The 12,839-nt window shown below is 43.3% G+C and overlaps 1 protein-coding gene across 1 annotated transcript in view; it reads left to right on the top strand.

Moving 5' to 3' along the window:
* Nucleotides 1–12,839, top strand: part of syne1b (spectrin repeat containing, nuclear envelope 1b) — an 82,010-nt gene that overhangs the window by 30,054 nt on the left and 39,117 nt on the right. The window contains exons 40-67 of the mRNA XM_041954159.1: nucleotides 36–661; nucleotides 748–927; nucleotides 1,488–1,638; nucleotides 1,811–1,969; nucleotides 2,607–2,789; nucleotides 3,023–3,124; nucleotides 3,225–3,428; nucleotides 3,669–3,876; nucleotides 4,181–4,293; nucleotides 4,435–4,640; nucleotides 4,723–4,872; nucleotides 5,033–5,324; nucleotides 5,425–5,597; nucleotides 5,722–6,031; nucleotides 6,460–6,624; nucleotides 7,366–7,722; nucleotides 7,862–7,998; nucleotides 8,229–8,406; nucleotides 8,843–9,025; nucleotides 9,113–9,256; nucleotides 9,801–9,956; nucleotides 10,270–10,434; nucleotides 10,526–10,698; nucleotides 10,831–10,984; nucleotides 11,219–11,362; nucleotides 11,686–11,850; nucleotides 12,010–12,327; nucleotides 12,604–12,759. Coding sequence (XP_041810093.1) covers nucleotides 36–661; nucleotides 748–927; nucleotides 1,488–1,638; nucleotides 1,811–1,969; nucleotides 2,607–2,789; nucleotides 3,023–3,124; nucleotides 3,225–3,428; nucleotides 3,669–3,876; nucleotides 4,181–4,293; nucleotides 4,435–4,640; nucleotides 4,723–4,872; nucleotides 5,033–5,324; nucleotides 5,425–5,597; nucleotides 5,722–6,031; nucleotides 6,460–6,624; nucleotides 7,366–7,722; nucleotides 7,862–7,998; nucleotides 8,229–8,406; nucleotides 8,843–9,025; nucleotides 9,113–9,256; nucleotides 9,801–9,956; nucleotides 10,270–10,434; nucleotides 10,526–10,698; nucleotides 10,831–10,984; nucleotides 11,219–11,362; nucleotides 11,686–11,850; nucleotides 12,010–12,327; nucleotides 12,604–12,759 — 5,652 coding nt within the window. The remainder of the gene's footprint in view (nucleotides 1–35; nucleotides 662–747; nucleotides 928–1,487; nucleotides 1,639–1,810; nucleotides 1,970–2,606; nucleotides 2,790–3,022; nucleotides 3,125–3,224; nucleotides 3,429–3,668; nucleotides 3,877–4,180; nucleotides 4,294–4,434; nucleotides 4,641–4,722; nucleotides 4,873–5,032; nucleotides 5,325–5,424; nucleotides 5,598–5,721; nucleotides 6,032–6,459; nucleotides 6,625–7,365; nucleotides 7,723–7,861; nucleotides 7,999–8,228; nucleotides 8,407–8,842; nucleotides 9,026–9,112; nucleotides 9,257–9,800; nucleotides 9,957–10,269; nucleotides 10,435–10,525; nucleotides 10,699–10,830; nucleotides 10,985–11,218; nucleotides 11,363–11,685; nucleotides 11,851–12,009; nucleotides 12,328–12,603; nucleotides 12,760–12,839) is intronic.

The raw sequence follows: 12,839 nt of genomic DNA, 5'->3' as shown, positions 1-12,839 counted from the left end.
AGCAACGACTGATCCTCTATTTTCGCCTTTGACAGGAGACCCAGGTGGCCTTACAGAAGCAGTCTGGTGTGAGACAGAGCTTGGAGCAGCAGACTGAGAAGCTCTGTCAGTTCTGTGAGCCTAGTGATGCACAGCTTCTCCGCAGCAGAGCAGACAGCTGTCTGCAACCCTACCTGGAGGCCCAGCACATTGCTGAGCTTCAGCTAGAGTGCCTTGAAAGGCTAGAGGCTTTTCTGCAGACCCACAGTGTGGCTGCAGGAGTCTTGCGGGGTCTGAAGCAGACTGTGGAGAGTGCTGGGAGCTGGGACCGGGGAAAAGTAGAGGAGCTGCAGCAGGAGCTTGCCACTATTGTGCCAGACATCAGCCAGCTCGAGACACTAGCCGTCAATTTGGACAGCAGTCTCTGTAAAAGCCATCTCCACATTGGTGCTGACAAGGGTTCCCGTAAGTCATGCCGCATGCTGTCTGATTCCCTCAGTGCTGAGCTGGATGCAGTGAGGAACTTGCTTGGTACTAAGCAGAGTGAAGCAGAGGCCCTGGGAGCTCTCTGGACCTCATTTAGACAGCGGAAAGAACAGCTGCTCAAAGCTGTGGAGGACATTGAAGAAAAAGCCGACCACCAGAGCTTCAAAGAGCCCAGCCTACATGCTCTACAGCAGAGGTAAAGCATTACAAGAGTGTAATCAGATCATGTCTATATTTGGTCAAAAGTTGAGTTAGTGGTGCAATTATCCCTCTGTTTGTCAGGCTAAGGTTCTTTAATCAGATGGAAGATGAGCTACAGTCACACCAGCATGAGGAGCAGTGGCTGAGGGATAAGGGCAACCAGCTGGCCCAGAGAGATGCTGAGTTAGCTGGGGAGGTACTGAGGGAAATCAGTCTGCTGGAGACCACATGGGAGGACACCAAGAGGCTCATCACAGAGAGGTACTGAAGCAGTGGAAGGGGGTTCTCCATGCCCATGACTCTTGTATTGTCAAAAGGTGCATGGTAAAAGCCAGACAATACTGAAAACAAAGGCTACTAATCAATACTGAAATGCAACACTCCAAAAAACTTGGAGAAAGAGTTGATGCATAGGTGTTTTCTTTTTTTCTTTTCATTTTTTGTCATTGTTGCATATATAAATGAGTCAAAAACCAGCTTTTAAAAATTTGAACTCTCTGTGGTAGTACTTTGTTCTCACATACACTAAAGAAAGGATTAGAAAGTCTTTTTTGGCAGGAAAATACAATTACAATACAATTACACTGACCTCTGTGGGTTGCATGTTTAGTTTATTGCAGATACCGAAATGATGCCATTCTAAAATATTACAGCACTTCTATGATGTGATACATTAACTCGTAACTGTCTTGTTGGCTTTTTTCTTTTTTTCACATTTATTTTCTCTGTTATCGAGTGTATTGTCTATTTTTTGCATGTTCTGTTTAATGTTAATTTACATATAATCTTGGGCTATGGGTAATATGTTTTCTCTTTCTTAGACAGGAGCAGTGCAATGTCCTTGCTGATCTTATGAGAGAATACCAAATCCTGAAAACCTCCCTTGGCAGCATCATTGAGAACACTGAACCTCTGGTTGAGATAAGTTCTGTTCTGAAGGACCACGAGGAAACCAGGAGGGCACTAACTAAGGTCAGGAGAAATTGTTTTTAGTCTTTTTATAGATGTGCCTCAGCTCTTTTTCTTGTAATTAAACTGTTAATTACACAAATCTATAAAAATAGGAAAAGGTATTTTGCATTTATGCTTTTATGATTGTTCATCAGAATGCTTAAAAGGTTTGCTGTCTTTTCTCCATTTGTAGCATGAGGCAGTAAAGGTAGAGATGGCTAGCAAGCAACATGAACTGGACCAGTTTTCCAGTAAAGGAAAACAACTGGTGATTGAACTGAAGAAGATCCCTGACTGTGATGCTCAAATGATGAAAAAGGATATGGAGACACTTGTTGATCAGTGGCTGGACGTAAGTCTGACTTCAGAAGTTGCTTCTGTCATGATATGTTGATTTAATGTTTCAATGAAATGCTTTCAATAGTTTTTGAACAACAGGGGAGACACAGAGGAATACGTTATAATAGGCTTTGTCTACACAAGCAATAGCTGTTCATAGGGTCAATTCATTGCTGGCTTTATTTTTTAATGGGATTTGTTAATGAGAATAAAAACATAAAATATTGGTATTGAGGTTGGTTAAAATATTTACAGACATGGTTTATACTACATTTCCTCTTGTCAAATTTGATAAAGCATTGCCTGTCCATACAAGTACAAAAGACTGCGGTCAGATGTGCACTTGAAAGTTTTTGACACATAGATGGCCAGTACAGTTCTCAGGCAGGAAAGATTAGGTGTGATGTTTTATTCTTTAACATCTCGCAAAATCACAATAAGAATACATTTAATTGCCAAGTACAGTTTATGTTAACAATTTGGTCTAAAAACATTAACAAGCAAAACCAGCAAAACACAACTGTACTGCAGAGCTGTGTAATCTATATTATGTTGTGCTAGCTGTGCAACTGAATATAAACCTTGAAAGTTCAGTGCCAGACGCACACACAAAAAGTAAGTATTCGTATCTGATTTAATCCACTTCTCAGGTGTCTGAGAAGATCGATGATAACATTGATCGACTGAACCAGAGTTTGGCACTGTGGGAAGATGTGCGTAAAATCAACGAGGACATTGAGAGCTGGACAAGCAGCTGTGTGATTGAACTAAATGAGAGCCTGAACAACCTCAATGACAGTCAGAAGGTGTCGGGAAGGCTCTCTGTGTTACAGGTATGATTTCTGATGACATAGTAAAATATATATATATAATATTATAATACCTTTACCCTTTCTTGTCAGAGACACCAAAGATACAGCTAATACAATCGAACTGTCTGACACACACACACACACACACACACACACGCACTGCAGCCACAACCACAGTATACAGTATCTCAAAACAAAACAAAGCAACTGAGAGGGGATGTACTACATGCTTTTCTCATTTTGTACATCCACAGGCAGAAATGGGCAAGAAGGAGCAGAAACTAGAAACCCTGCAGAGCAAAGTATCAGAGCTGAAAAAGTGCAGTCAAAGTCAAGAGACCCCTGCAAAATTACAGGTAAAAAAGAGAATTATAATCTTGTGTGTTTTGTTTTTATTAATGGTTATACTGTATTTATACAGTATATATTATATTGAATGTATGCTGCTTTCATCAGGTTCTGGAGAATGACCTTCGTAAAAAGATCAACACAGTTCAGAAGCTACATGAGCAGGCCAGGGGAAACCTCATGGACTTCACTTTCCAAAGGAAGCAGCTGGAAGACTACATCTTACAGATGTCTGCATGGCTAAAAAGTATGGAGGATTCCCTTGTTTCGTCTCCCACTGGATCAGATCCTGAGGACATCTGCAGAGTGAAGGTGCAGCCTAATTTACAATGACATAGTAATGTGCAACTCTTGCAAAGGTGGGATGAGGAAGCTTGATTCAAAATGTGTGCATTGTGTAAACTTGTCTTTGAGATACTAAGTGCTCTTGCCACTGTCACTGGTTTGTGACTTGTTGGTGTTTCAGTTAGGAAACCCCTCTTTTCTTATAAGAGACAGTAATGGCAATGTAACAAAGTTAATCTAATCCACGTTGTTGAACATGTTTTAAAGGACCTCCAGAAAGAGCTACAGAATCAGCAGGGGAGTATTGACTCTACCAGGGAGAGCCTCAACACCCTGTGCAGAAAATATCCCTCGGAGGAGCTGGCTGGTTTGGGTTCAGCTCTCACTGACCTCATCAAGACTTATGAGTCTGTGAACCAGCTTTCTGCCAGGACGCTGGCATCACTGCAGAACTGTCTTCAACAGCAGTTCAATGGTGAGAAATCCAAAAAACAAATCTGAATATAATGTGTAGTATAACAGAGTGATGTAATATCTTATACAGTATGTCACACTATTGTAATGCTGAGGTTCTCACGTGTTCAATTAATAAATTCTGCAAAACATAAAACTGTCCTCCTGTTTCTGTGACCAAATGTACTTTGTGAAGCCTAAATTTTTTTTTTAGCCATGCCTTGTGATCAATGCCAGTAACTTTGCTCTGCTTTACCAAGAAAAAAAAATTGATTCTGTTTGAATCTACACCAGATATTAATTCTCTTTTCCACATGCCTCCTCAGATCTAGTTCAGGAGTTCCACCGTTGGCTTTCAGAACAGAGGGAGATAGTGAAAGAATGCTCTGACCGATCTGGAGACACTCAAATTGTGGAACGCAAACTGCAGAAACTGAAGGTAAAACTGATACTGAACTGAATAGCTGGATTCAGTAAATTGTAGTCTTTGATGGAGATGAGAGTAGAATGTGGAATGTGCTCTTATCTGGGACAGGGAGTTACAAATACAAAGCTAAAAGTGATGTGGGTTGTTTGTCAGGGTGCCATGGATCGTGTGGAGGAGGGTGAGGTACGTCTTACTCAGGTCTGTGAGGAAGGAGAGAAGCTCCTACTCCATCTTCCCAAAGCCAGTGCAGGGCAAGTCCAGCAGCACCTGTCCTCCATCCAGCAGGACTGGGACAGCTTTGTGGAGCAGTGCAGACAGAACCAACAAATCCTGGAAGACAGTGCATCTCTCATGAAGGGGTAAGAGACTCGCGCAAACCAGTTCCGGAAAGCACTTTGTAAGCCAGCCATTTATCAACATTGCATTGTAAATTCTTTGTAGGTTTGAGGGTCGCCTCAAGAAGCTCAGGTGGTGGTTGGAGCACATGGAAAAGAGGATGACCACAGATCTGCTCGAAGCCAAGCAGCGTGGTCCTGAAAAGGCTGTACTCGAACAAGTGGAGGAATATCAGCAGGAGGTTCTCAAAGAAAGGTGCTGAATCTGCCTCAAGTCTGTTTATTTACCTAGAAAAGAAAAATGGATGTTTTTTCACTGTCTCCAAGTGTCCCCAAAAGAATCTCTAATAATTGTGCCCAAAGACATCAAAATACTCTTTTTAGCTTATTTAAACATTTTGCTTCCTTCCATGCAGGGATTCATTTGAGCGCTTATGTCAGGAGGGCCAGGCACTGAATGAAGGTGGGCGAGGCGATGGTAGTGAGACAAGGGTATCAGCTCAGCTGCAGTCACAGCACCAGGCTCTACTGAGGCGTGTGAGAGAGAGGCTGCGCTGCTGCCAGCTCACTTTACAGGAGCAACAGGCATTTGAAGAGACTTTGCAGGCTACTTGGGGCTGGCTTAACGGAGTCCAGGACCGCCTGGTATCACTCAACAGCACAGTTGGCAATAAGGAGACTCTGGAGAAAAGACTAGGTCTCGTGCAGGTCAGTGAATGATGCCCTGATCCAAAAATATTGTTCTTGGATCTTTGGGTTGTTTTCTGGATACATTTTGAAACACAAAATGATCTTCATCTTTATGCAGGATATCCTGCTAATGAAAGGTGAAGGTGAGGTGAAGCTCAACATGACTGTAGGAAAAGGAGAACAGGTCCTGAAGCACAACAGAATGGAAGGGCAGGAGGTCATTTGTTCCCAGCTACAGAGCCTGAAGGATGCCTGGGCCAATATGTTGATGACTTCCATGAGTTGCCACAGGTAGGATATGTGTCATCCTCTGTGCCCTGGGAAAACAGTCAGGCAGAGCTGATAACACCATAGTTCATAATCAAGGTTTAAATGCACTTCTTCGTTTCTTATAAAATGTCATTACTGTCCACAGTCGTCTGGAGTGGACAGTGGCTCAGTGGACCAGCTTTCAGGAAAGCAAAAGTCAGTTGCAGCAGTGGATGGAGTCAGTGGAGCAAGAGTTGGGGATGACTCTGCCTCAGCAGCCAGGCCTTAAAGAGAAGTCAGCTTTGCTTGAACGCCTCAGGGCCATCCAGGCTGATGTGGACGCTCATGCAACAGCACTGTCACGCCTAACGGACAAAGCAGTGGAGATGCATGAAAAAACTGCCGACCAGACCTTTGGCCCAGAGTCGAGGGCAGAGCTCAATGCACACTTTGCTGATATCTCGGCTGTTGTCAAGGTGATCTAAATACTGGCATAGGTTTAATAGTACTTGCAAATAATTGCTGAATCCTAGATTAGTCATTCAAGAGCAGGGCCAGCCAAAAAAGAAGTTACATTGGGGAGGGATTGAAGAACACTTCCACGGGGCAGACACTTACTGTTAAAGGACACTTTTGTTGCAAGGTGCCAACATTGTTGCCACAATTAAAAGACTGCTTACATTAAGTAAGTTGAGACATAATGTTTGCACAATAAATTGAATTTAACTGTGATTTAACATGCAAACTCTCAAGGTTGCAAACTCCCACATCACTTACCCAGACATGAAATTAGCCTCAGACAAACAAGCAATATTTGCAAATGCTATTTGACAAAGTCATATTTAGACTGTGCCTTATTCATATCTGGTAGTTGGTGTTTACATTGTCTTTTTCTTCCACAAAGGGTAAAGTGCAGTCCATGCAAAACATTGTGTCTGAGCACGAACAGTATCTCGATGCTCTGAGAGACTTCAATGACTGGCTGATTTCAGCAAAGGAGGAACTCCAGCGCTGGTCAGACCTGTCAGGAGATTCAGTCTCCATTAAAAGAAAGCTCTCCAAAGTGCAGGTGAGGAAGTGAAACTGTATTGCTCCTGGTCATTTCATATTTATTCCAGGGTCTTCTTCCTGTTGATTGTTCTCTGAATACCTTGACAAGGATGCACTGGGGGGGAATCTCGACTAGGTGGTTAACCTTGCATTGTATCCTCTGCCACCACTGTATTAATTAATTTGTGTGTGTGAATGAGTGAAAACTGACTTGTTCTAGAGCGCTACAGACTACAAAAGCACTATATAAATGCAGTCCATTTACCATTTACCGTTCCCATTACTCTGATTAAGAACCCAACATACCTAAACACGTGAAGACTCGAGCATGATTTTGTCAGGCCTTCTTGACACCAGGGAATCTTGTACATACAGTCCACCAATGCTAAAGAGGTTACAACTGGTGTATTCAGAGAGTCGTGGAAAAGACCTTTGAGATGGCTGCAAAGATGGTTTTTACAAAATCCATCTGTGTTGACTTAGGAGGTGAAAGCAGTTTTTTACTCAGATTTCCTCTGGTTTTCTGTGTGCTCATTTTCTTTTATTGTTGCAAGAGGCTTGCAAGGTGATTTGGAAAAAAGCTAACAAAAACATGTACTTTTCTTAAACAAAATATTTCAAGAGGCAGGCTCCAAGGGAGTCCAAGCTTTGTCACTTTTGGGCTTTGCAGGCATTTATACTTGGGAATTACTTACCTCATAACTATTTTTTGTTTAATTTGACAGAGGTAACAGTTGTTATTCCCTTTGCCCCTTTTCAGGAGTTGCTTGACTCTAAGCAGCGAGGCAGAGAGAGACTGAACCGGGTTCAGAGATGTGGGGCAGTGGCAAGAGATCACACTGGCTCAGGGGGCTATGAGGCTATGGAGCGAGAGGAAGCAGCCCTCTTGTCATCATGGGAACAGTGGGAACGGGGAGCACTGCAGACACGGGCTAGTCTGGAGACCGCCCTCTCCCAGATAGCCAGCTCTGAACAGGAGTTCAATAGCCGGTCAGCACAGCTGGAGCAGGACCTGCGGGACTTCAGCCATCAGCTACAGGACTGGCGTCTGCGGTTGTCTCAAGCAGAGGGAAAAAATGATGGAGAGGAGGCTGTTAAAGGCTGGCAGATAGCAAAGGTAGTTTTCAGCTTAGTTTAGTTCCAATAATCAGCCATTAACTGGAAACAAGCAATGATAGCATTTATTTGAGAAATGCATATGACATGCTAATTTTTGTGGCTGTTTATCAGTGGCTACTTATTTGTTTTCCACACAGGACACTTTGGAGGAACTTGTCAAAGCTGAACCCATGTCTGACAGTCTGAAAACACAACTCAATGATCTGTGCCGATTCTCCAGAGACATGGGCACACAATCTGAGAGAGTGTCGTCTCTCATTAAAGAATACAACAGGTGAGAAAGTTGCAAATCTAATGCACAATAGTCTTGGTTCTTTAAGGAAAAGGATCTGTAGCAGAACTACATGCCACTATATGAAGCGTACATGCCTCAAATACCAATGGTCAAACCAACAAGCCTGAGACAGAAGAACCTGCAAAACTGTATGGTTCTCTAAACTGATCAGCAATTAACATTTTTTGATGTAGAACACAAGACATTTTTTTTTCCTTCTTTTTTTCTAGTTTAAGTCTCCAAGCGTCCAGGGAGTGCCTGAGCAAAGAGAAGCTGCTAGAACAAGGGTTTCGCTCAGCCTTCAGAGAGTTCCAGCAGTGGCTGGTCAATGCCAAGATCAACACGGCCAAGTGTTTCGATGTACCTCAAAATCTCAATGAGGCGTCGTGTAGCTTGCAGAAGATTCAGGTACAGCACACATGTCACATGCTATGGAACACTCAGGCCGTATGCTGCCAGAATTACAGGTTTGATTACCACCAAGGGTAACCAACAGAGTTTAATTATAATTTGAGACAACAAAGTCAGTATGTTAAAGAATATAATGGAGTAGTTCAGATATGCACGTAAGTAATTTATACCCAATATATTCCATACATCTCTCACAGCAGGTGGTCCATAAGAACATTTGGTCCTCATTTAGTCTGAATAAAACAGTGCTGAGCTCTGCATCCTCACTGCAACACTGCTGCCCCAGTCTCCTCCTGTGCTGTGAGCTCAAGAACAATCTGTGTTACATCACATGAGCAGAGACACACTGCCAACCTAAAAACCATGACGTGTGTGTCCTGACGAGTTTCACTACATGCTTGAGTTATTTTCTTATCTCTTCTTCCCCTCTCAGGAGTTTCTTAGTGACAGAGAACAAGGTCAGTCAAAGCTGAATGCTGTGGTTGTGAACGGTGAGCTTGTCTCTAGTATCGCAGCTAAAGACAAAGTTGATGCAGTTCGGACTAAAATGAACACTGCCAGAGAGGAGTGGAAAAACATGATGTCTAACCTGCACAACAGAGAGGCAAATCTGCAAGTAAGCACATGAACAACCCTTCTCACTTATCAGGGGAAAAAGAAGAAACATCTCAGCAGTCTCTTTCTATCGTCTTTTGTGTTTCAGAACCTTTTGTCTCAGATGAAAGATTTTGAGGCAAGTGCGGAGCCTCTTCAGGAGTGCCTGAATGCCACAGAGCTGGCTGTGCAGGAGAGCAGCACGAGGCTTCATGATCTCACAGCCAAGAAGCTGGAGCTTCAGAAGCTACAGGTACTAATGTCCACTGAGCTTGGAACATCTGCCATGTTCAAGACCACTAATGTTCAAGTACAACCACCACTCAATGCTTTAGTGCCAACTTGACTGTTCCAGTCATCTGCAGAAACTCACCATTCAACCAGTGTTGCAGTATTTTAGCATTGCTATTATTCTTTTAGTAAGCACTACCAACAGCTTATCATAGCCAGTTGCTTACTTTTTGGGTTACTGCCATCTTTCTGCTCCTCGCTGCTACTCTCATGTCTTCTTAACAGTGTCTATCATATAGATTAATACTTGCCTCATTTAAAAACGAATTGCTTGTAGAATCTTTTTGTTGTTGTTTAAAACTGTCTACCAGCTATTTCCAGAGGCCTTGATTGCACGTCATGACCACCAAGAGCTTTATCAACAGTAACAATGGCCAAGTGTCTCATTCGCTTTTCTTTTTGCCATGTTGCCATCTCTAACCCCTCAGTCTGTGTCTGAATTTAACTGTCTTATATCTGTGTGTCAGCTTGCATGCCTCTTTGATAACCTGCTTGTGCTCTTCCAGTCTGTGCTTGAGGAGTTAGCCTCTCACGAGATTCAGCTGAACAGGCTGAAAGAGAAGGCCCAGCTGCTGTGGGATGAACACGCGGCCGGCAAGGGTTTTGTGCACCGTGTCTCGCAGCTCTCTGCTCAGTACCTAGCTTTAACCAACCTGACCAAGGTACAGTAATGCCTACCAATCTGCCTGTGCACTGGGGCTTTTCTGGGGGTAGAGCTGGAGAGGAGACAGAGGCACTAGACTGGATCGAGCTCTGACTTAACATTATTTTACAGGTGATAAACAGTGAAGGTACTAACTCATCATGATTAAACACTAATTTCTTTCTTTTGTTATTGTTAGTCTTATACATTGGATGTACAAGCTTATTTCCTTTATGTCTTTTGCATGTTATCAAGTTGAGCCTACTGTGGATTCAGTTTCCAAAACCTATTGTGGTAATGTTCTGGTTGTGTCCCATTTGGTGGTCCTGCAGGAGAAGGCATCACGGATTGACAGAATAGTCACTGAGCACCAGCTTTTCTCCCAAGGGCTGAAGGAGCTGCAGAACTGGGTGGTTGACACCAGCCACATGCTGCAGACTTACTGTGCCCCCACTGCTGACAAAAATGTTCTTGATAGCAGGATGATCAAGCTGGAGGTAAAAAGTCCCTGGTATTTTTCTGAATTAGTTACCAATTTGAATGCCCTTTACAGTAGTGTAATAAATGCATGTATGACTGTTGCACCAGGCCTTGCTGACTGCTCGTCAGGAGAAGGAGATCCAGCTGAAGATGTTAATCACAAGAGGAGAGTCAGTTCAGAGAAACACCTCAGCTGAGGGAGTGCCTGCAGTCCAAAAGCAAATACAGGACCTAAAAGATTCCTGGGATGCCCTGCTCTCTGCCTCAATCCAGTGCAAAAGGTTAGTTCTCTACCACCAAAATGGGGAACACAGTGTCTAACTGCTGCTGCTACTATTTCTGTCTTGTGTTGCTGCAATTGCTACAGCTACTGCACCATTGTCTGACTTTGTTGTACTCTTTAAACTCGACAGTCAGCTGGAGGGTTCCCTGTCTCAGTGGACCAGTTACCAGGAAGATGTGCGCCAGTTTGTGGCATGGGTGGAGCGTGTAGAGGAGAGTCTTGACCCCACTGATAAACAGTGCCCAGAGATGAGAGATAAAACTGCTAATCTGAGTAAATCCAAGGTACTGCAATTTCCTTTATCATGCTGTATACCATCAAGGCATATAAATGATTAAATTCATATAGACGTTCAAAAGCAGGATATTTTGAAATTTTAAACCTGAGACTTTACAAGTTGTGATTCAAGTCACATTGTAGGATTTAAAGTCACATGAGCCATTTAACTTCAGCAGGTCTAAACTTAAAAAAAATGCACAGTTGATCGATAGCGTAACTCCTCCTCTCTGTTGTTTCAGTTGCTGTATGAGGAAGTGCTCAGCCACAATACCCTGCTGGACACCATCACTGCAAAGAGTGCCAGTATCGCCGAGAACTTTGTCACTCAACTGGAGCTCCAAGATCTGCAAGAGCGCTATAACACTATCAAAGACAATGCTATGGTATTAACAAAAAATAATGTCTAAAAGTGTCTCCCCGTAAGCTTTTATTTAGTGTCTTCTCATGATACTGATCCCTTGTCATTTTAATACATTTAACTTCCAATTTTAAACACAAATTGACATGAGGCAAGTGAGATTTATAATCAGAAAATCCAAGAAAGATAGCAAACAGTTTTCAGGAGTGTGATGAGTGTAAACGATGTAAAAAGTGTAAATATTTGAATGCAATGGCAGCATAATCAACAAATGTTGTCAAAGGCAAAGTTAGAATCAAGTTACTCTCACATTATGACTCTGAATTCTTATCTTTGTTTTGTCCTCAGAGGGCAGTAGGCAAAGCAGAGGAGCTGGTGAAAGCCCACCAGGAGTATCAGCGGGGCCTCCATGCATTTGAGGACTGGCTTGAACAAGAACAAGAGAAGCTTGGCTGCTACACCCAACTGGAGGGCGATGTTGATATGCTGGAGGAAACTCTGCAAAAGCTGCAGGTCTGAAAATTCTCACTGGGGAAATGTAGTTGTAAATAAACAGAACATGAAGTGCTGCTGCTACTACTACCACTACATAGCCACAAGTTGTATTCAGTTAATATATTAACTCAAAGTGTAGAGAGCTGAAAGTGCTCAATCACATCTGTGTAACTACAGGAACTGCAGCTGCACTGCACAGAGGGCCAGGCTTTGCTTAACACCCTGCTGGTCAGTCGAGAACTGGTCATTCCCTGGGGCGTGCCTCAGATCGAAGACCGAGCACTGGAGACTCTGCAGCAGGAGTGGAGGTTGTACCAGGCCCGGCTGGCTGACACCCGGGCTCAGCTCAACAGCGCTCTGGCCAAACTCCGGCAGATGGAGCAGAAGTTTCAGCGCCTTGACAGCTGGCTTAAGGGCATGGAGACCAAAGCACAACTGCGTAGCCACCGGCGGTCTGACCGTGCCACCAAAGATGCTCAGCTCCAGCTAATAAAGGTCAGTGTTACATGCAGAGAAGCTATGCACACAGAACTGTTTGACACTGTTGTACAAATTTGCATAATTTTGTGTAGTATTTTAGCGCTGTTTCAGCTGCTGTGACAATACTGCATTCTAAATGAGCATGGGTCACTGCAGTCCCATCAGAATCAAAAGAAGTTAATTTGCACTGGAATCTTTGTAATGTGACACATTTAGAATTTCAGTCTAATGAATATGTTGGAATATGATTAAGTATTGATCAGACATCTCTATTGGTCCTTGTTTGATTAGAGCTGGCAGGAGGAAGTGCTGGTTTATCAAGAGGAGATGGAGGGCCTCAGTCTCTTGGCTCAGCAGGTTCTGGATGAGACTCATATTAGCAGCCGGATCAGTACCAGAGCCACCAAGATTACAGCCCGCTACCACGTCCTGCTTCTACATTTACTGGTACCACCTCTTTGACACACAGTATCACAGTAACCCATAGCTGTGAAATTAGTGTATCTCTGTATAGAATCTATATGCAT

Source organism: Chelmon rostratus, chromosome 15 (assembly GCF_017976325.1).
Source record: "Chelmon rostratus isolate fCheRos1 chromosome 15, fCheRos1.pri, whole genome shotgun sequence".
In the NCBI taxonomy this organism is placed as follows: domain Eukaryota; kingdom Metazoa; phylum Chordata; class Actinopteri; order Chaetodontiformes; family Chaetodontidae; genus Chelmon; species Chelmon rostratus.
This window is presented reverse-complemented; position numbering and strand designations above follow the sequence as displayed.